Below are 24,496 nucleotides of genomic sequence, written 5' to 3' on the forward strand. Positions count from 1 at the left end.
CCACGGTGAATACGTGTAGATATCTTGCTATTAAAGGTCTGGCCGTTTCTTATGAATCTAACAGGTAATATTAAATAATTGTAAAATATTAATGTTAAGAATATCGTTATGCGAAAGTTAGTATTGCCTATTCGCATATTTGTTATATTCTTGGAAAATTCTTGTATATACTGGATGGGCGTTATAATAAAATCCTGCGGTTGATGGTATATAATAAAGCCAGTGTAAGTTATTTTCATTGCATTGTATATAGAATAACATGTTGCCTGCCCAGACAACATGCTGCTTGGCCCGGCAATGCAATGTTTTCTTTGCGGGCAATCGGTCCAGATTGACACTGATTTTTTTAGATCAATAGTAAATGAAATCATCTCGGGCCCATAGTTTTAGCCACAGTTTTAGAACATGTCAGTATAATCCACTATCCAGAGAGAGATATTTCCTCGCTGATGTTAATCTTTTTGGTCTTGCTTCTTACGATGCTGCTTGAATTGAGTTGCTTTTCTTTCTTCCCGCAACACGATCCTGTCAACCTCCTTCTGGTCTTTTTCGCTTTTATCGTCGTAATGAACACCTGTGTTTCAATTATCGAAATAATAATAATAATAATAATAATAATAATAATAATAATAATAATAATAATAATAATAATAATAATAATAACATTTAGAAATGATAACACATAGAAATAATAAAGCAGTTACGATCATGATAATGACGACAACAACAATCATAATCATGATAAGGATTGCCCTTTTTTGTATTTCCCGTATTTTAAGGGGCTCTGCAATAATTATAAATCCTGGGAGGGGGCAATACATTTTTAGCGAGCCGAAAGGGAGGGCAAGACATATTTGGCCAGCCGGGGGGGGGGGTCAAGCGATTTTTGGCACGCATTCATGGGGCACCTTTGAAATAGAACGCTCTAAAAGGCGTAGGAAAACAGCACGGAAACGCTTTAATATGCAAATTTTCCTGCTCGCTGCGCTCGCAACATATATCTAGACCATTTAAGGTTTTCAAATTGGGATCCTAAAAATTTGGCCTGTGTAAAGGGGGGACGAAGATTTTTGGCGGGCCGAAAAGGGGGGGCAAGCGATCTTTGGCAGACCGTTCGGAAATTTACCCCCACCCCCTCTCCGGGGGGCTCATACTTTTGCACAGCCCTTAATGTGTCACACTGCCATCTGGGTCGTTTCTACTGCTCTGCTAAGGGTGGGTAATCATACACTCCCCGTGCATATTTAGTAGTGGTGAACTTCAACCTGCTTATGGTCAGGTAAAAAGAACAAAACAGTGACGCATGCCCACCCCTCCAATCACCAACGTTTACCGTTAACCCGTTCTGTTTCTCCTTGGACAATTGTGGGGACTTTTCCTTTTAATATCTATTGCACTCTCTCTTGTGCAAGATAACAATTTTGGACTGTCCAATAATTATTTTATATATATATATATAAATATATATATATATATTGGCAATGTGGACGCCCGGGGGTTGGGGTCACTCCCATTGTGGCCTGTACACCATCCGCGATAATAAAAACGCGTAAAAGGGTAGTTTTTCGTGGATAGGCACGATACGCGCGTGTTTAGGGTGTCAAAAACATGAAATAGTGGGGAAAAGGGTAGCAAAAATTGCAATTGCTAATACGCGGAAAATCCCTGTTTATGGTGTGAAAACACCTGTTTAGGGTATCGTTTTTATCATTATCTGGTTTGTTCTAAGTTTGCACAAATTTAAACTGCACAGAAGAAAACGATACTTGATCACATCATAAGAGTTGTCCTAGGAACAACCCAATGTCTAAAATTACGTAGTAGTTTTTGTCCGTCCATTGATAACTTACGCATAAGTTCAAAAGGTGCAAATAATCCGCCAAAGAGTTATCATAGTCTCCATTTAAGCGCTCTACAACAACACCATGTACGTGCAGAAGAAACATAAAGATATGTCCCAGGTGCGATATAATAATCAGCGGGGGTGCAAATATCGGTTTGTGTATATATTCCTTGGCCAGAGAGTAACGTTGAAATCGCCAGTGTAAAATATTCTGTTCTTGGACCTGGTCAAAAGTATTGCTGAAAGAAATAAAAAAGGGATTGATGTAAAAGTCATTTGAGTAAACATCTACCAAAAAGTAATTCCCCCGCTTTATTATGAGATAATAACTCAAAATCTACACATCAAAATTGAAAACTAAAATAGCAAAAGGAACCCCTGTTTTGTTTGGCAAATTTGTGTGCCTCATTTGTCTTATATAGCCCAAAATTTGTTGCCATAGTGGCCCATTGAGTAAAAAACACCTATTCAAAAGTTGTACCTAAATCCATCCTTGACCAGTCATGTAGGGAATGTTATGGTACACTGACTTCAGTTGCTTTTTAGTACAACTTTTAAAAATGCATCTTTTTCATTCAAGGAGTCACTATGACTACAAACTTTAAGCTATCTACACAAAAGAGATATCAAAATATGCCGAATTTAATGCATAGATTTTGAGTTTTATCTCGTACTAAAGGGGGATTACTTTTTGGTAGACGTTTATATCAGCTTTTGACTGCCTACAATCTCAATTAGCCTTTACGAGATATGGCGGACACAATATGATTCGGCTGCACGGAATGGGTAAAGTCTTTTCAATGTGCCGGGTTTACTCATATTGAAGACTGCCTTCCTTTTGTGCACGTCATATCTCCAAAAGGCTAAATATAAGATTAACGTTAATTGTAATTGAGATCCTATGACTCCCTTATCATATTCCCATCAGAATATAAAACTTAAACTGAATTTCAATTCAATCTTTTTTAAATCGTATCTGCAATTCCTGGAATGTTCTCTCGACTGATCGAAGAAATCTCGGATTACCTCAAATTCCGCCTTCTTGATTATTGTCTAATTTATCGTCGCTTTATCTTGCTCCTCCCACTTGTGCACATTTCTATTTCAAATGCTCTAATTTGAATTAAAATATGACCAATATTGTCAACCGTTATACCTCTATTTGATTATTTTTTACTAAATCTCAGTTTTTGCATTTCATATAAGCTTGTGTAAGGGGGCCTTAGATTTTATTATGGCCTCGTGCATGTTCGAGGTTTCCTCCTTACATTACACATCGTTTGTGTTCTTAGAGCAATAAAGGGAAAATACAATACACAGCAAAAGGAAAAGGTAAAGGAAACAAGAATTTAACGTATTTTGATACTGTCACATTTATTAGTGACAATCGTGGCACTAATGTTATTAATGACTTCTTCAATCTAATCTCCTAAAATATACCAGCAAAATGCTTTGTTTGCTTCTCTATCTCAGACTAGTTTTTATGTCAACTTAACGGAGGGGGTCGGCTGCTCCCGAAATACGCGCTTAATTTACAAAATTGAAACCATGGATAAAACAAAGTAAAAATTGAATACCTGAGTGGAAGAAGGGCCCAACTCCAATTTTACAAAAATTAGTTAGACCCATCATTTTATTGCCTGCAGACTATTCTTCCTTGTGTGTGAACGATGAGCCATAGTCTTCCACATACAATTAATCATGGTTTTCATGGAAGAAAGGCCCAACTCCATGGAGTTGGGCCCTTCTTCCACAAATTGCGTTAAAGAGGAATTTTGTTCATCCATGAAATCTGCTTTTCACTACAATAAACTTTCTTGCTAATATTATTACATGCTTCTATTTGGATAATTACCAAATTTCTGTAGCTATTTATAACACATTTGCTTACGGAACTGGCACTTGCAGTATATTAGTTGAAGAAGGGCCCAACTCCAGCTCGTATTAAGACCTGTACCGTTGTCATGGAAACATCATATATAATTTCGAATGTATGTAATATTGTATGTTCATGTATTAAAGGTCCCCTGAAGGTAAAACCATTCTGCCTATAAAACTTTTCCAAATATTAAGTTTTTTCTTAATATCTCAAAAACAGTTTTGATGGAGTTGGGCCCTTCTTCCATTCAGGTATTCAATTGTAATTAGGTTTAAATCAAAGAGTTTCCCTAAAATGAATATTTACCTAAACATAGCAATGAGCATGTTTAGGAGAAGAACATTGCTGAATGCCAAGTAAAGTGCAAGTAATACAGTACCAATCCTAGGATGCTTAGAACAAGGCTCTCCATCAAGTCCTATGGCATCGTCATCGCAGCCATCTGAGTAATACGAATAGGAAAAAACAAGCAAAAAAAAGTAAAATGCAAAAACTGTGAAACCACCACAGCTCAACATTTAAGACGGAATATTAACAATATGCTTAGTTTTATTTTCTCTGTTTTAATTTTCAAGGTCAGCCGTAGGTATGTGTTTGTATTATGCTATATTCTGTAATAATCATCAAAATTAATCCCTTCCCCTTTAATCTTAATGAGTGACCATTACTCTGAAATGATTTATTGTTTGGAAAATGTATTGGAAGAAAAATTTACTTCTTTGCATTATAACCATAACACCTCATTAATGGTACAAATAGTGATGTTGCATGCAGCGTATATTCAAATGAAAGTAACCCAAGATTTGAAAGTTACATCAAACCTTATTCACATGTATTCAGTACATGTATTCATTGAAGGAAGTCTATCCGACTCTCATTATCATTTTCGCTTCATGCATTTGGAGGAGGTATAATCATTATTATTGTTATTATTCACATCAGTGGTCGTTATTTACTTGATGTCAAATTAAAACAATATTTCATCTGAACAACAAGGTCATCTGAACAACAAGTTGTCATTTCAGTGTGAAACTTGGATTCAAAATTTTTCTGATTGACATGTGTTACCAACAGATGAGTGACAGATTTTACGAACAGACGAGATACTTTTTATCTTGATCATCACAACACAAATTTGGTATCATTTTGTAAAATGATAAATTTGGTATCATTTTGTAAAATGATAATTTAGGTATAAAAATGTAAATTCTAAAGGAAAATGTAGCCCTAAATCGCAAATATTTGTCCAAATATTTCAGTCGAGCAGGGAGGGGCCTAGGTCGATCACCTGAACGCGTCTGACCATACATGGCCTATTTATATATGACCAACTAACTGTTAAATGGTTTACTGTAATTCGTATCCCCTCTCTCACATCCATGATAGGAGAGACCACATCTCATATTCTTACCCCTCTTACCTTCCCCTCCCTACTATCTCCCTTTCCCCTTACACTTTCTTTCTTTTACTTTCAATTTTCCCCTATTTTTTCCACAGAAGGGTGTCGCATCCCCGTGGCGATGGCCCTGTATCCCATAATTTTTTCATATATAAATTCGCCATATTTTGAGTTTAAAGTTCAAACCTCTGATTTCTTCAAGAAACAATTCTCCGTAGATTTGAAAATACGGCCGATAAATTAAAGCCTCAATCAAGTCCTTTGCATTCTCGTGTTCCACTTGCGGGTAAAGAATGACATTCATGGTGACACCATAACCAATAAGAACAATGAAGATGATGCACATGAAGAACCCTAAGTCGATGAACTGCAGGTTTTTAATGTAACGATAAAAGATGTAAATGCATTAATTCCCTTGCCTTTTTATGTATGTTTTTAAATATTTACTGTGGCGGCGGAAGCATTAAAATTTAGGGGGCGATCATATTTTGTTCCGGTTTTACTAGAATTGTTTTTGCGTGCGAAAAATGTCCATATCAGACCATTTTAGCTCTAAATGAGGTGTGTTTTACTATTTTGTGGGCCAATGCGCTCAAAGCACTCACAATATTGCAATGTTACCCTATTTGGCCCAAAACACGGGGTTTTTCGTACTAAAAAGGGCAAAATGTACCAGGCAATTAATGCTTTATTTTTTCTTCTGTTATGATTGTTAGATTGTTTACCATTTTATTCCTGTCGTTAAAGGAAATCTGTACCATAAACTAATCTATGGCTAAAATAGTTATATACCCCTAAATTAAACATACCAGACGGTCTATATGAATTTCGGAATATTCCTAACAAAGAAAAAGCACTTTTAATCCTTCGTTTCTGTGATTCATGGAAGCCGCCATGATAGCTCCTTTCTGCCACAAGCGGTAGTGTAACCTTTCACACAGACCCGCGGCGAGCGTGTGTTGCTATGGCATTCGCAAGTTCACGTGGCACGGATTTCGCTGGTTTCAAAATCGGTGTACCGTTACAGCGTAATAAAATACATCGGGTATCAATATGGCCGCCACCATGGATTACAAAACGATCGCTGATTGTCGTAAGGAATTAAGAATTTCTCCTTTATTTGGACGTATATAAGCTTGGGACTTTTATTTACTGTTTGTCGTTTTTATTATTACTGCAACTATATAGCCATTGATTAGTTTATGGTACAGATTTCCTTTAAGCAACCGCGCGAAATCATAGTAGTATACCCTAAAGATACACCCACATCGTAAAGGATAATACATACCATTCTGCCTATCATAAAGATCTTGGGACCGATACTCTTGATGAATGTTAGGTACTCAAGCATTCGAAAATAGTATATGAAGAGACCAATTGCTAACATGATTCGGGCGTCCTCTTTAACATTCTCCTCTTCACTGTAACGAAGATATGTTCCTGACAGAAAAAGGAGCTGTGCAAATAGGTCAATCTTGTTCCAATTGTCAGACCACCATCCCCAGCAACGTAATCTAAACGTATTTGCTTCCCACTCCAACATCTAAGTATTGCAAATGATATAATTAAAATATTGTGTGTATTATAGAATCGAGGAATAGCTTATACAAGAGATGGACATCCGCCCTGTAAAGACAGATTTTGCCATTTTACCTGTACCTTAACCTTAGCCAAGGATGTTCCACAATACAAAATATTTGCTTTTTCTACGATTTGGCGTTACTATTAATTAATTAATTAATTAATTAATTAATTAATTAATTAATTAATTAATTAATTAATTAATTAATTAATTAATTATTTATGTATTTATTTATGTATTTATTTATTTATCTATTATTTTACTTTCCGAGCCAGGTATCTAATTATAAATCAAAGAGTGCGATGTGATATTTAAATATTTAGCGGGGCTATAATATGAAATCATTTTAGTAGTGCGCGACTTTAATTTGTAATTTTTGACATTGTACATGTACGGACACTTTTTGCCTCCTATAAACTCATTAGAAAGTTAATAGATTAAAAAAGGCAATAAGGGGGTACTACACCCATGGCCAATTGTGTGCCTATATTTGTATTTTTCTCAAAAATTATAGTGCATTGGTGACAAATAAGATATGTATATTATAAGGACTACAACTACTGCACTGAAAATTCAGCAACTCAAGGCAAGTAGCTATTGATTTATTGATCAAATATTGGTTTTCCCTCATTTTTGACAGTAACTCTACAACTATTGTATGTGGTGAAATAAAATTTCCAGTGCAGTAGTTGTAGTCCTTGCCCCTATAATATACATATCTTACTTGTCACCAATGTGCTATAACTTTTGTGAAATATGCAAAAATAGGTACAAAATTGGGCAGGGTGTAGTACCCCTTAAACATGTTAAAATGTCATATAAAACTAATTCTGGTACGCGCAAACAACAGACATCTAAGACAACACGGGCTAAAAGTACGGCAGTCTTTTTGTCTGATTGACGCGCGAGCGCCTTGTTTAAAAAAAAAAGAGCGACGCACGCAAAGCTATAATAGTGCTCCCTTCAACATATCCAAGAGCACCGCTACTAAGCCGTCCAACACTTTGATGTAATCGGCCAATCATATTATCGGTTTGTTGTTATGATTGTCAGATAAAATAAGAACCCCTGGAGTGTCTACGCTGTGCATGCTCTCGATATTTCAAAATGGAAACAAGTGCTTTACTATTGGTAAATTGTGTTTACAAGTCCAATAATTTACTCACGTTTTTAGACGTTTCATCTTCGATCGGAAGACTTCATCAGTAATGCGATGAACCAGCAACACTCCTACTCTCATCTCTAGAGTGCACAGTTCTTTGCAGTAGCTGGTCGTATTTGTGATTGAGAGAGTATGTCCCTTCATCGCGGTTGATAACGTTGGCAGACCGTTTCCTGATCCACATGGCTTCTCTGATCCATCTAGTTTGCTTGCAAGAGTCTTTGTCGATTACTTTTGCTCCATCCCAATCAATGGTTTTGTTGTGACAAGTGGTCTGTGATGGCAGACTTATTGATTTCGTCGACCGACTCCTTGCGTACAGCGCGAGTGAATTTCCTCCCTGTTAACTTTTCTGACTCCTTTAAGTGTTCTTTAAGTCTTACCCCGAAAGGTCTACCGGTTTTCCCAGCTACTGCAAAGAACTGTGCACTCTGGAGATGAGAGTAGGAGTGTTGCTGATTCATCGCATTACTGATGAAGTCTTCCGATCGGAAGATGAAACGTCTAAAAACGTGAGTAAATTATTGTACTTGTAAACATAATTTACCAATAGTATGATACCTAACAGTCCTGATGAACTTATTCAAGAAGGGAACAAGTGCCGTTCTTCTCTGATATTTTTGCTTGTTGAATGAACATCCTTTGAATTTTTCCGTATCTTAGCATGATTTATATCCATTCCTTTTTCTCTTGTTTAGAAGGGCCAGATGCCTGGGCCCCATGCGTTCACACTCACTCACAAGCGCAAAAAAGTATGCAAAGACCTGCCCTATAGTTATAACAGTCTGCAATCACAACAACAACCTTCAAATTCGATGAACTTTCTAAAATGCGTATAAGAAACATATTTTCCATTGATTATTTAAATACTTTGTGTTATCTTACCTGTCGCCCTTCTTCGAGTACCATTGATAGCACCCAGATGATCAGCAAGATATCCATCGAAGTGTTTGGGACGTCGATTGACTCTCCCAAAGTTAGTAGGTTGTATGAGAAAAGGATGGTGAACACAATGTGGGATATCTGTAATTTTACATCAACATTAGTTCACTTATAATAACACGGCATCAGTTTTGATGGTTTTCATAAGTTAAAGTTTACTTATTTGGTAGTTATTGTACTTTCAGTGATTCAAAATATAATTATGATGGGTGAAAAATTGCTACACTGAGTTTTAACGGTCTGGTAATACAGGAACAACATTAAACCTTGAGTTATGATGTATAATTTAAGATACATTTTATTATGTAAACATTGCTTTAATATTATAGGGAGTCTCCGGTAATCACAACATTATGCCTTATATGTTAATGACCATAAAAAATTAATTAAAACAGCCGTTTTGTTTTTCAGCACGCGATATACTCAAAATTCCCGGGTGCCGACTATCTGGTGCAATGACATCATGGTTATTTGCGCTGAATTGTCGTCAGCTTTCATGGTATACTGGGACGTCATTGCATAAGACAATAGAGACTTTGCGAAATGAAGTTTGAAACCACAAACTGTAACGTCTAGAGGATAATAGAGGATTATGTATTCAAAACCACGTTGCCATTAATGCCGCTTGAAGTAAAAGTTAACGCGAGAATCTATAGTGTGCCGTAAATTATGATGAAAATACGTCATAATTTAATAATAATATAATAATAATTTATTCTTATATAGCGCATTACATCAAAGACCACAAGGCGCTTTACAATTAAAACATGTGTACCTAAAAACAAAATACCCATTGAATTATAAATATACATCATTAAGAAATAAGAAACAAATGAAATAGGCACACGATGAACATTGCACAAAAGGGATTGCACGGAAAAATAAAGAATATGTATTTCATTAGGCTTTCTGTAGTTAATTGAAATATGAAATTGACAAAGCTGACGAGCCTTTATTAAATAATATATATAGGCCTATAATAACTATCGTAAGAATATTAATTGAAACGTATAGCTACTTTCAAAATAATATGATAAGGAGATTAACGCTGGGTCCCGACATAAACCATGTTGAGTGGCATCGCGAGTTTATTCATGTTTACTCAAACGAAGCTCTTAAGGTAGAGTCTTTTGTCTTAAAGTGGGACTAATAACCACTTGACTAAACAAAAGAGAGACATTTTGATGTAGTCGGTTACAAGCTCTTACATGTGCCCTTCTTTTGAACGCACATTGATACACATGTCCCGAGTTTAAACGACAATACGCTGTTGTTGCAGTAACCAACCATACGTTCGCGTTGCAGTAGCTTCATTTCGCAAAGTCTCTAATTTCGGCGCCTGGTAATTGTGAATATCGCGTGTTGAGAGACGAATGTTTTTTAATCGGTTTTATGGTCAATATGAATTTGTTTAAATAAAACCATGTTATTTGTGCTTGATAATTTATTTTCTTACATACAAGGCATAATGTTGTGATTGCAGGAGACTCCCTTTAATTCTATATGAAATTCTTACTACATTGTGTCTAAAGATCGAACTAGGTGCTGCATAGTATGATAGTATCTTTTCCCACCACGTCGTCGAAGTGTCATGGAAAGTAACCAAGAAAGGGATGAGGAACGGGAAAACTGAACATAGCAGTAACTGGAGGAAAACATCAACAAATAGAGTTTTGAGTTATCTGCTTTAAGCACACCCGTAACGCCCCCACCCACACACCTTACACACGAGTATAGATCATAATCACTATTTTGGTATCATGCACATATAAGTATTACAAAAAGCCGCGCAATTACCTTTATTGGTTCCAGTATGTGGTTCCATGGTCTCCATCTGGAAGGCATTGTACCAGAACCAACTATACCCAAGTTCCATTTTTCATCTATAAGGTCCTTCACAACAGGATGGGAGAGGAACTTGAGGTTTTCTGCAGATTCAGCCAGATTGAGACACGTTACGTTGCCCCAGTTCGGCAGGACACGAGTGAGGAGTTTAGATGGGTCCAATACACCTGTGCGATCTTCTTGATAGCGTGTGAGAATCTGAAATGCCCAGTCTTCATATTTTCTGGAAAAAATGCCAAATTTGAAATCAAAATTTAAACTGGTTAAATAAAAAATATGTTGTTGTTCATTTTTCATTTATTTATTAAAAACATTAAAAAGGCAAATAATGCTAGTCACCCAAAATATTAAATATCATAACTCACCATAGCTTGCCACAACACAAGTCGATACAATTCAGGGATATTTGCATTATATATACTTCGACGATTACCTCAGCCCCTACTACAACTGGGCCATAGGTCTTCTATATACTCTATTTCAGCAGATGTTGATAGCAAAGCTTGTTATGATAACTAATCTCAGAGTCAGTTGATGTACGTCTTCAATCTAACACCATGAACACAAGAAATCATTTCCACCCTTTTGAAGTAGGGGGTACACCGCTATCTTTGCGGCAACCGGTCAGTACTACTTGTTATAGATAACTGCTATAATGCCTTGACTAGCATTGACATGCAATGCAGAAAAAATGTATTTCACAAATACAAATCTCCAGTGGAGTAGATAGGAGCAAAAGGGAACAGCTGCCCCTGTGAGAAGTCTTTACCCCTCTTTCTCCCTGTGGAATGCAGGCCGCCTTGTATTAAAAAATGTTTGACCTCATTTTTGACCATTTTCGTTTTGCCCCCTTCAAAGTTGTATTGCCTTCATTTACCCACCCTCTGAAAACTGCTGGCTACGCCAATGCCTACCTCGCGTTTTCTTCCATCCGCGTTTTCCATTCTATACCTTCGTTGCATTTCAGAGACGCCATGCATTTATAGAGCTTGCTAGCTGTAAGAGCGGCGGCTATGGATTCCTGCCCTCTATCCCAGAAATCTTCGGCCAACTGATCAAAACCATTTAGAACAGCAAACAAAAACAACTTTTGCCAGCAGCCTTTGATAAAAATCAATGTAACAATTATATGTGTGTAAGAAATACGGCCATTGGATGACAAGTTTTAAAAGCATCGGTTTTCTATCAACATGTTACACTTAAAAAGCTATCTTTAAGTGCCAATTGGATTTGTGTCTCGGATTTAATTACCATTACCCGTAAACAGTAACTTGTTCAGATTTTCCTCACAATATAATTTTGCTTGACACTCAGACTGGCATCTTTGGGACACGCTGTGTGTATAATCAGCGTTCCTTCGAGATATCATCTTAGTATTTAATAAGGAAAAAACACTTACGGTATTCGGTGTCTGCTTTTCCTTCCTTCTGATCTAAGACAATGTCATCTTCCGTGAGTCTCCTGATGACTTTATCAATGTCGGATAGTTTGTATTCAGTATGCTTGAGATATATAAAAAGTATAATTTGGGTTTTATTTGACATTCAATGACTGTTTTTAATTGGAATTATCTTTAAGATACTGAATAGGAAATCAATGCTTGTATAACTGTTTCTACTCCACATTCCAGAAAAATACAGCACTATTTTTATTTTGGATCAAACAATATTATCCTGTTTTGCCAAATAAAACATAGCTAAATCCTAATCCTTCAGTTTATTCTAACTCGCTAAAACAAGTCAAATCAAGTCCATCCAGTCACTGTACAAATTCAACGGGGTCGATTCGCTGAATACCATTATAGTCAGTTGTTGTTACCTCGGGTCTTGACTTACACATTGGTCATATTTATCATATTTATAGTGATAAAATGACATTACCTTATTGGTTGTCTCTACCATGAGTTTCTTCAAAAGTGTGTCTGATGCCTAAAAATAAAAGACAATGTTATTAAGAGTGAATCACAATAAACAGTGCCCTCTTTCGGCTGAAGAAAAAAAAACTGGATACTTCTTCCAGCCTCACCAGATTGGTGTTAATGGTATATATTTTTTGTATGTCGTCTTTTCCCGCAGAGTGCGATACAAAAGATTATACCGTAGAGAGGTTACTGCGATGTTTCATCCTTATTCACATTACTTCCAGTTTAATACGTTGCAGTCTCTTAAATTGGAAAGGAAAATATTTCTTTCAGAACGCAATGGTGTACACTAAAGGTGGTTGACTCGATTTGAAACCTCAGGCTTATATTATTTTGGCATGAAGAAAACATAACGTTTATGTACCAAAAGTTTCTTGCAGATTAATTCGTTTAGCAAACATATCGTAAAACTTGAATTTCGTTCAGGTATACCAGAACGAAATTACATCAATGGCCTATGAAGCAGTGTAATACACATAATCATGCATAACTCGCAAACGAAAAATCAGAATCAACTGAAATTTTGGGAAATAAGCTTTTTTCATGGATATCTACTGAAAAATGTCATAAAAAGAGGGTGCTAGGATCACGAAATCCTCCTTTAAGATGAAATGGCGGGGACGGGCGGGGGCGATGACTATCCGCTAATCATAGCGTCGGTGTTTCACAAACAAAAGCAACGAGGTCAATTTCTTGTGTACTGGTTGTGCAGGGGGAAGAACCATACTACATGAATGTATTGCCAAAATCTGGCCAGTTGAAGGACTATTTCCACTATTTCATCGGTATTTATAGGTTAAAAGGTCCGTTGATAGTGCATGTGATAAAATGCAAAAGAAAACATTTCTGAAAAAAAAAGGCTTAAAAAAAACATATATAAAAATATACCTTATAGTACAGCTCTTCAAGTGTTTCGTCTTTCAGATATGGCTTGATATCATCCTCCAAATGCTTGAGTATTAATCCAATGAATTTGATACGGTTATTGGTCAAAGCATATGTCAGTGCCTCAAAGTTGGCTTCTTGATTTTGCTGTTAGGAATGGATTACATTATAAATTTGGAGGATTTTGTCTGATTATTATATAAATCCCCTGCTAGAACATGTAGGATTTGGTATATTATCGGATCAACCTAGATGTTGATCCACAAGCTTCAGCACACTTTACAGGTTGTCGCTGATCACTACGGCCCCACATCATTCCATAAACTATTTAACAACAAATCAGGGTCTTTGCTGCTTCAAGAGCCCACACCCTAGACATTCCACAAATAACCATCGCAACCAGGATCAGCTCCCCGAGTACGGGTTACAACGAGATAATTAGCAGTAAGTTTCTTGTCCAGGGGAATTTCAAGCTAACACAATATTTTCCACGAGAGCGTACTAGGTACCACCAGGGTTCGAACCCGCAACCTCTCGCACCATAGTCGAACGCCTTATCGATTGAGCTAACTTGACTGTTTTTATTTTACTGTGTCTTGGCAAACCACTACTTTTCTCTGAAGGTGCAGCTGTTTTTTTATTTCTACAGTTGCATCCTTTAATGACGCCTTTTTTGGGTATGTACGTCCATAATATTGGCTAGAATTACAGTTTGCCTACCTGCAATGTTGCATCATCTACCATTTCATACAGATCCCACTTCAATGCTAGCATGAACAGTTCACTGGGATAGGCTGAAATATGAAAATTCATCGTAGTATACTATATTATAGTCTGATCAGCTCGTAATCGGCGGGCCTTATAACATTGCGGATTAATATCAATATACTTTATTTGGAGATTGTCATGTGACATCTCGCCAGAAGTATTACAAATTAATAATGGAAGTCCTATACTTTGTCTACTTTCTTTAACACGCAAAATATTGACCAGGCAGATCAATTATGTCACGCTTAACGTGGGTCTACCCACAGGTATTGGAACACTTTCAATATCTGTGGTCTACTTTTCGGCGTAGTGGTAAAAGCCTATTATTTCCCGCCGATTACGAGCTGATCAAAGTATAGTACTATTATAAAATGAACATGATATTTCTGATTTCTTTTGCAGGCTATTTAAGTTCGATGTAATGTTACCACAGTAATTATTGTGATTTAGAATGGGGATGGTATAACACGCTGAGTGATGTTACTCGGCGTTGGGTCAACTATACATAACTCACTTATTCACTTGAAAATAACACGAAATATGTTACCTAACAGTTAAGTTTTTTATCGTTGGTATAACGTTGCAATGGTACTTAAAAGGGATACCTTTCTTTAGAGCTTCAAGAATGACTTTATCCATATCTTTTTCTGTTCTTCGATTCCATACAGTCAGCAAATGATCCTTTTCCAAACATTTGATGAGTTCTGATTTTCTTGCCTCAAAATTTTCACCGGTAAGGGGCTTGGGACTGCCAATTTTTCTTAGTTCCTTCTCATATTTTGCTATGTCCTTTTTTTCTCGTGCATTGTCACTATATCAAAAGGAAAAAACATTTTTTTTAAAATAAAACAAAAGCAAACAATTTGATACCTCTTTTTATCAAAATCGGAGCACTTTGATGGTCTTAAACCCCATGAAGTCAAAAACATGACATTGACCTTTTTGTTAATAACTCTAGAACGGTACGTCTTAGATAGGTCCAACTATACATTTTCCGAATCCTTATGACTAGAGGAAAACATTATAATGGTGTAAAGTTCGATGCCCTTTTCATTCCAAAATTTACTCCGATTCAATTGCTATCAGGCATTTTTGTGTAGTCTGTGATGCCAACTACCTATGGTAGCAGTGCAGCTTTGCTCTCCCCCACCCACACCCCACCCCCAAACTGGTACCAAACACCCCATCTGAGGGATCAGGCTCATTATACACTAACATGTGAATGACGCATCAACGTCTTATTACTAGTGCATCATTTTGTACAATTCCTCGAGCAACAAGTAATACGCATTTTTAAACATAATCATTTCATACGCGAGAAAAAAAAAAGGATTTTCACTTAAGATGGCGGTTTTCTAACCACTTTTCTGATTGGCTATAGGAATTCAGAAAAACAGTATATAACCCTTTATAAAGAAAGCAAATTATAACACAACAAAAAAGTTGTTCCAATCATTAATTATATCATTTTAAATTGTAATTCAGAAACAGGTTATGGTGGTGTATCAAAGCAACATTTAATCAAATATATGTGTCCTCCGTTTTTGATATAATAACTGTTCCTCTCTGGTTCTGGTTCTGCGATCAAGGAAAAAAGTCCTTGGAACGCTTGGCACACTCTGTCGAAATTCCGTGCAGAATTTCTTATGTTCATGGAAATTACCTATATTGTGTTTGGGAAGAAACATGACATCTACAACAATGATTTACCCTTCCCTCTCCCCATCAAGCAATGTTGGAACACATTGGGGAACCGCTGAAGACATTGGCATTTCTCAACATTGCACGGGGAGAGGGGTGACAGTTTTCCGTTATTCACACGCAAGCGTTCCAAGACTTTTTTCCTTGATTGTCTCTACCGAATGCAAAATATTTCATCTAAATTGCGTTTTTGTCTCATAACTCACAAACGGAATGTCGTATGAGCTTCAAATTGCACACGATTTGAGAGTGGATTATATGCTTTGTAATCATAATAAAATTGTTGCTAAAGAATTTGGTTTATTTAGGGAGTGGTCATTGGAAACACCCCATATGCTAAATTACTCACGTTAATAATCATGGCTCTAAAATGCTCTAAAATGTCGTTTTTGTCCATAACTCAAAAACAGAATGTTGTATTGGTTTCATATTGCACCAGATTTGAGAGTAGATAATATCCTTTTGAATCATAATAAAATTGTTGATAAAAAATGTTGGGTTATTCAGGGAGTGGTCACTGAAAACACCTCATATGCTAAATTACACAAGTTTCGTAATAATGCCCTCTACTGTAGTCAAATTTCGTTTTTGTCTCGTAACTCAAAAACACTACAAATACATTTTTTTACAATATCACAATGTTTTGCAGCATGTTTCCAAAATATTTTCAATGTTATTAAAACTTCAAACATTTTGTACCCTTTATGATATAACCCAACATGTAAATGTTTTGTCTAAAACTTGTGTTTGCTGAGTATAGGCATATATAAATGTTTTCTGGAAAACTTGTGTATGCTGAGTATAGGCATATCCGAGCGAATCACAAAGATGATGTAACAATTTGAAACAACTCATTTCTGAATATTATTTCTATTAAGACACGCGTTTGCGATGAGAAAAACCACGAAAAAAAACCACAATTGAATATACATTTTTAAAAAAGACCACCACTGGGACTCGAACCATTCACATCGGTCAATAGTCAAAAGGTTATCAGTCTGAGGACTAATCCGCTACGCCACGCTGCCATTTCGCAATCGAAGTAACAAGTTTTGTTCTTTTATAGTAGTCAGGTATCGGGGAAAGTGTAAAGTTGTATATAGTGCTTGCACGAAAGGTCATGAGTTCAAATCATCCTCCAGACACGCTCCATAAGATATGCTAATGCATGGAGTACAAAGAATTACTTTGATCAAAACCAGTTAAACAGGTGATTGGTATTGTACTCCGTGCATTTGCATGTCCTCTGGAGCGTGTCTTTAGGATGGTTTGAACTTTGTGATCTTCCATGCAAGCACCCTATAGTAGAAACCTCAAAATGTATCAGTTTACCATAATGACAAAATGGTCCAAAATCGACATTTTATGTTTTTAGGCCGCATCTCACGAAGCGTCACGTTCGTTTACATTTGCTATACCAATTGAAAATGTTTTATTGCAAAAGGAATGAAACATTTGTTTCATATATTAAATTTGTTTACAGTTAAGTTTACCAATTTGAATTGAAATAAATACGCATAAACAACTCATTTCTGAATATTATTTATATTAAAATACGCTTTTGCGATGAGAAAAAAAAAAAAAAAAAAAAAGAAAACAACAATTGAATATACTTTTAAAAAAGACCACCAATGAGACTCGAACCACATCGGTCAATAGTCAAAAGGTTATCAGTCTGAGGACTAATCCGCTACGCCACGCTGCCATTTCGCAATCGAAGTAACAAGTTGTGTTCTTTTATAGTAGTCAGGTATGGGAAAGTGTAAAACTTGTATAGTAGAAATGGCAAAGTGTATCAGTTTACCATAATGACAAAATGGTCCAAAATCGATATTTTATGTTTTTGAGGCCGCATCTCAAAACGTAAAACGTTCGTTTTTTGCTATACCAATTGAGAATGTTTTAATGCAAAAGGAATGAAACATTGATCTCTTATATGGAATTTGTTAACACTTTACCATTTTGAATTGAAAGAAATACGCATATATATATATTTCAATTCAAAATGGAAGTGTTAAAAACTATGTTACTTCGTTTGTGCAATGGCAGCGTGGCGTAGCGCATTAGTCCTCCGACTGTTAACCTTTTGGCTATTGACTGATGTGCATGGTTCGAGTCCCAATGGTGGTCTATATTTTTTCTTTAAGTGTATTAAATTGTTGCTTCTTTTTTCTTTTCTTTTTTCTCATCGCAAAAGCGTATTTTGTTATAAATAATATTCAGAAATGAGTTGTTTCAAATTGTTACATCATAATAATCTTTCTGATTCGCTCGGATGTGCCTATACTCAGCAAACACAAGTTTGAGAGAAAACATACATTTTACAGGTTAAGGGTACATAACGTTTTAATAACATTCAAAAAAGATTTTGGAAAACATGCTGCAAAACATTATGATATTGTACGAAAATGCATGTGTAGTGTCTTTGAGTTATGAGACAAAAACGAAAATTGACTCAGTATCATACAGAAGAAGGCCATAATTACAAAACTTGTGTCATTTAGCATAGGAGGTGTTGTCAGTGACCACTCCTAAATAACTCAACATTTTTATCAACAATTTTATTATGATTCAAAGGGATATTATCTACTCTCTAATCGTGTGCAATATGAAGCTCATACAACATTCTGTTTTTGAGTTATGGACAAAATCGACATTTTAGAGCAGTTTAGAGCCATAATTATGAAAAGTGTGTAATTTAGCATATGGGGTGTTTTCAGTGACCACTCTCTAAATAAACCAAATTCTTTATCAACAATTTTATTATGATTGCAAAGCATATAATCCCCTCTCAAATCGTGTGCAATATGAAGCTCATACAACATTCTGTTTTTTGAGTTATGGACAAAAACGACATTTTAGAGCAGTTTAGAGCCATAATTATGAAACGTGTGTAATTTAGCTTATGGGGTGCTTTGGGTGACCACTCCTAAATAAACCAAATTCGTTATCAACAATTTTATTATGATTGCAAAGTATATAATCCACTCTCAAATCGTGTGAAATTTGAAGCTCATACGACATTCCGTTTTTGAGTTATGAGACAAAAACGAAATTTAGATGAAATATTTTGCATTCGGTAGAGACAATCAAGGAAAAAAGTCCTTGGAACGCTTGGCACACTCTGTCGAAATTCCGTGCAGAATTTCTTATGTTCATGGAAATTACCTATATTGTGTTTGGGAAGAAACATGACATCTACAACAATGATTTACCCTTCCCTCTCCCCATCAAGCAATGTTGGAACACATTGGGGAACCGCTGAAGACATTGGCATTTCTCAACATTGCACGGGGAGAGGGGTGACAGTTTTCCGTTATTCACACGCAAGCGTTCCAAGACTTTTTTCTTTTTTTGTCTCTACCGAATGCAAAATATTTCATCTAAATTGCGTTTTTGTCTCATAACTCACAAACGGAATGTCGTATGAGCTTCAAATTGCACACGATTTGAGAGTGGATTATATGCTTTGTAATCATAATAAAATTGTTGCTAAAGAATTTGGTTTATTTAGGGAGTGGTCATTGAAACACCCCATATGCTAAATTACTCACGTTAATAATCATGGCTCTAAAATGCTCTAAAATGTCGTTTTTGTCCATAACTCAAAAACAGAATGTTGTATTGGTTTCATATTGCACCAGATTTGAGAGTAGATAATATCCTTTTGAATCATAATAAAATTGTTGATAAAAAATGTTGGGTTATTCAGGGAGTGGTCACTGAAAACACCTCATATGCTAAATTACACAAGTTTCGTAATAATGCCCTCTACTGTAGTCAAATTTCGTTTTTGTCTCGTAACTCAAAAACACTACAAATACATTTTTTTACAATATCACAATGTTTTGCAGCATGTTTCCAAAATATTTTCAATGTTATTAAAACTTCAAACATTTTGTACCCTTTATGATATAACCCAACATGTAAATGTTTTGTCTAAAACTTGTGTTTGCTGAGTATAGGCATATATAAATGTTTTCTGGAAAACTTGTGTATGCTGAGTATAGGCATATCCGAGCGAATCACAAAGATGATGTAACAATTTGAAACAACTCATTTCTGAATATTATTTCTATTAAGACACGCGTTTGCGATGAGAAAAACCACGAAAAAAACCACAATTGAATATACATTTTTAAAAAGACCACCACTGGGACTCGAACCATTCACATCGGTCAATAGTCAAAAGGTTATCAGTCTGAGGACTAATCCGCTACGCCACGCTGCCATTTCGCAATCGAAGTAACAAGTTTTGTTCTTTTATAGTAGTCAGGTATCGGGGAAAGTGTAAAGTTGTATATAGTGCTTGCACGAAAGGTCATGAGTTCAAATCATCCTCCAGACACGCTCCATAAGATATGCTAATGCATGGAGTACAAAGAATTACTTTGATCAAAACCAGTTAAACAGGTGATTGGTATTGTACTCCGTGCATTTGCATGTCCTCTGGAGCGTGTCTTTAGGATGGTTTGAACTTTGTGATCTTCCATGCAAGCACCCTATAGTAGAAACCTCAAAATGTATCAGTTTACCATAATGACAAAATGGTCCAAAATCGACATTTTATGTTTTTAGGCCGCATCTCACGAAGCGTCACGTTCGTTTACATTTGCTATACCAATTGAAAATGTTTTATTGCAAAAGGAATGAAACATTTGTTTCATATATTAAATTTGTTTACAGTTAAGTTTACCAATTTGAATTGAAATAAATACGCATAAACAACTCATTTCTGAATATTATTTATATTAAAATACGCTTTTGCGATGAGAAAAAAAAAAAAAAAAAGAAAACAACAATTGAATATACTTTTTTTTAAATACTACCAATGTGACTCGAACCACATCGGTCAATAGTTAAAAGGTTATCAGTCTGAGGTCTAATCCGCTACGCCACGCTGCCATTTTGCAATGAAAGTAACAATATTATATTTCAATTTTAAAGTAGTCAGGTATAAGAGATCAAGTGTAAACTTTGTATAGTAAAACATTCAAATTGTATCAATTAAACCAACGTGATGCTTCATGAGATGGTCAAAAACATAAAATGTCGATTTTGGACCATTTTGTCATTATGGTAAACTGATACACGTTGCCATTTCTACTATACAAGTTTACATTTTTCCTGATGTTTGACTACTATAAAAGAACAAAACTTGTTACTTCAAAATGGTAAGTGTTAACAAACTAGAATAAAGATCAAAGGTGTCATTCCTTTGTGCAATGGCAGCGTGGCGTAGCGCATTAGTCCTCCGACTGTTAACCTTTTGGCTATTGACTGATGTGCATGGTTCGAGTCCCAATGGTGGTCTATATTTTTTCTTTAAGTGTATTAAATTGTTGCTTCTTTTTTTCTTTTCTTTTTCTCATCGCAAAAGCGTATTTTGTTATAAATAATATTCAGAAATGAGTTGTTTCAAATTGTTACATCATAATAATCTTTCTGATTCGCTCGGATGTGCCTATACTCAGCAAACACAAGTTTGAGAGAAAACATACATTTTACAGGTTAAGGGTACATAACGTTTTAATAACATTCAAAAAAAGATTTTGGAAAACATGCTGCAAAACATTATGATATTGTACGAAAAATGCATGTGTAGTGTCTTTGAGTTATGAGACAAAAACGAAAATTGACTCAGTATCATACAGAAGAAGGCCATAATTACAAAACTTGTGTCATTTAGCATAGGAGGTGTTGTCAGTGACCACTCCCTAAATAACTCAACATTTTTATCAACAATTTTATTATGATTCAAAGGGATATTATCTACTCTCTAATCGTGTGCAATATGAAGCTCATACAACATTCTGTTTTTGAGTTATGGACAAAATCGACATTTTAGAGCAGTTTAGAGCCATAATTATGAAAAGTGTGTAATTTAGCATATGGGGTGTTTTCAGTGACCACTCTCTAAATAAACCAAATTCTTTATCAACAATTTTATTATGATTGCAAAGCATATAATCCCTCTCAAATCGTGTGCAATATGAAGCTCATACAACATTCTGTTTTTGAGTTATGGACAAAAACGACATTTTAGAGCAGTTTAGAGCCATAATTATGAAACGTGTGTAATTTAGCTTATGGGGTGCTTTGGGTGACCACTCCCTAAATAAACCAAATTCGTTATCAACAATTTTATTATGATTGCAAAGTATATAATCCACTCTCAAATCGTGTGAAATTTGAAGCTCATACGACATTCCGTTTTTGAGTTATGAGACAAAAACGAAATTTAGATGAAATATTTTGCATTCGGTAGAGACAATCAAGGAAAAAAGTCCTTGGAACGCTTGGCACACTCTGTCGAAATTCCGTGCAGAATTTCTTATGTTCATGGAAATTACCTATATTGTGTTTGGGAAGAAACATGACATCTACAACAATGATTTACCCTTCCCCTCTCCCCATCAAGCAATGTTGGAACACATTGGGGAACCGCTGAAGACATTGGCATTTCTCAACATTGCACGGGGGAGAGGGGGTGACAGTTTTCCGTTATTCACACGCAAGCGTTCCAAGACTTTTTCCTTGATTGTCTCTACCGAATGCAAAATATTTCATCTAAATTGCGTTTTTGTCTCATAACTCACAAACGGAATGTCGTATGAGCTTCAAATTGCACACGATTTGAGAGTGGATTATATGCTTTGTAATCATAATAAAATTGTTGCTAAAGAATTTGGTTTATTTAGGAGTGGTCATTGGAAACACCCCATATGCTAAATTACTCACGTTAATAATCATGGCTCTAAAATGCTCTAAAATGTCGTTTTTGTCCATAACTCAAAAACAGAATGTTGTATTGGTTTCATATTGCACCAGATTTGAGAGTAGATAATATCCTTTTGAATCATAATAAAATTGTTGATAAAAAATGTTGGGTTATTCAGGGAGTGGTCACTGAAAACACCTCATATGCTAAATTACACAAGTTTCGTAATAATGCCCTCAACTGTAGTCAAATTTCGTTTTTGTCTCGTAACTCAAAAACACTACAAATACATTTTTTTACAATATCACAATGTTTTGCAGCATGTTTCCAAAATATTTTCAATGTTATTAAAACTTCAAACATTTTGTACCCTTTATGATATAACCCAACATGTAAATGTTTTGTCTAAAACTTGTGTTTGCTGAGTATAGGCATATATAAATGTTTTCTGGAAAACTTGTGTATGCTGAGTATAGGCATATCCGAGCGAATCACAAAGATGATGTAACAATTTGAAACAACTCATTTCTGAATATTATTTCTATTAAGACACGCGTTTGCGATGAGAAAACCACGAAAAAAACCACAATTGAATATACATTTTTAAAAAGACCACCACTGGGACTCGAACCATTCACATCGGTCAATAGTCAAAAGGTTATCAGTCTGAGGACTAATCCGCTACGCCACGCTGCCATTTCGCAATCGAAGTAACAAGTTTTGTTCTTTTATAGTAGTCAGGTATCGGGGAAAGTGTAAAGTTGTATATAGTGCTTGCACGAAAGGTCATGAGTTCAAATCATCCTCCAGACACGCTCCATAAGATATGCTAATGCATGGAGTACAAAGAATTACTTTGATCAAAACCAGTTAAACAGGTGATTGGTATTGTACTCCGTGCATTTGCATGTCCTCTGGAGCGTGTCTTTAGGATGGTTTGAACTTTGTGATCTTCCATGCAAGCACCCTATAGTAGAAACCTCAAAATGTATCAGTTTACCATAATGACAAAATGGTCCAAAATCGACATTTTATGTTTTTAGGCCGCATCTCACGAAGCGTCACGTTCGTTTACATTTGCTATACCAATTGAAAATGTTTTATTGCAAAAGGAATGAAACATTTGTTTCATATATTAAATTTGTTTACAGTTAAGTTTACCAATTTGAATTGAAATAAATACGCATAAACAACTCATTTCTGAATATTATTTATATTAAAATACGCTTTTGCGATGAGAAAAAAAGAAAAAAAAAGAAAACAACAATTGAATATACTTTTAAAAAAAAGACCACCAATGGGACTCGAACCACATCGGTCAATAGTCAAAAGGTTATCAGTCTGAGGACTAATCCGCTACGCCACGCTGCCATTTCGCAATTGAAGTAACAAGTTGTGTTCTATTTCATAGTAGTCAGGTATGGGAAAGTGTTAAAAATTTCATAGTAGAGATCAAGGTGTCATCAGTTTACCATTAAAACATTCTCAATTGGTATAGCAAATGTAACCGAACGTGACTCTTCATTAGATGCGTCCTCTAAAACATAAAATGTCGATTTTTGACCATTTTGTCATTATGGTAAACTGATGACACTTTGCCATTTCTACTATACAAGTTTACACTTACCCTGATACCTTCCTACTATAAAAGAACAAAACTTGTTACTTCGTTTGTGCAATGGCAGCGTGGCGTAGCGCATTAGTCCTCCGACTGTTAACCTTTTGGCTATTGACTGATGTGCATGGTTCGAGTCCCAATGGTGGTCTATATTTTGTCTTTAAGTGTATTAAATTGTTGTTTCTTTTTTCTTTTCTTTTTTTCTCATCGCAAAAGCGTATTTTGTTATA

The 24,496-nt window shown here is 35.6% G+C and overlaps 1 protein-coding gene across 1 annotated transcript in view; it reads right to left on the reverse strand.

The window, feature by feature from the left end:
• Positions 1 to 452: 452 nt before the first annotated feature.
• The window catches only part of LOC140142257 (transient receptor potential cation channel subfamily M member-like 2), a 37,218-nt gene continuing 13,174 nt past the window's right edge, over positions 453 to 24,496 (reverse strand). Inside the window, exons 11-22 of the mRNA XM_072164225.1 lie at positions 14,832 to 15,037; positions 14,179 to 14,252; positions 13,462 to 13,605; positions 12,533 to 12,580; positions 12,052 to 12,154; positions 11,567 to 11,753; positions 10,605 to 10,875; positions 8,751 to 8,888; positions 6,410 to 6,664; positions 5,308 to 5,488; positions 4,102 to 4,164; positions 453 to 574 (exon numbers count right to left, since the gene is read on the reverse strand). Coding sequence (XP_072020326.1) covers positions 453 to 574; positions 4,102 to 4,164; positions 5,308 to 5,488; positions 6,410 to 6,664; positions 8,751 to 8,888; positions 10,605 to 10,875; positions 11,567 to 11,753; positions 12,052 to 12,154; positions 12,533 to 12,580; positions 13,462 to 13,605; positions 14,179 to 14,252; positions 14,832 to 15,037 — 1,792 coding nt within the window. The remainder of the gene's footprint in view (positions 575 to 4,101; positions 4,165 to 5,307; positions 5,489 to 6,409; positions 6,665 to 8,750; positions 8,889 to 10,604; positions 10,876 to 11,566; positions 11,754 to 12,051; positions 12,155 to 12,532; positions 12,581 to 13,461; positions 13,606 to 14,178; positions 14,253 to 14,831; positions 15,038 to 24,496) is intronic.

Source organism: Amphiura filiformis, chromosome 20, assembly GCF_039555335.1.
Source record: "Amphiura filiformis chromosome 20, Afil_fr2py, whole genome shotgun sequence".
Classification (NCBI taxonomy): domain Eukaryota; kingdom Metazoa; phylum Echinodermata; class Ophiuroidea; order Amphilepidida; family Amphiuridae; genus Amphiura; species Amphiura filiformis.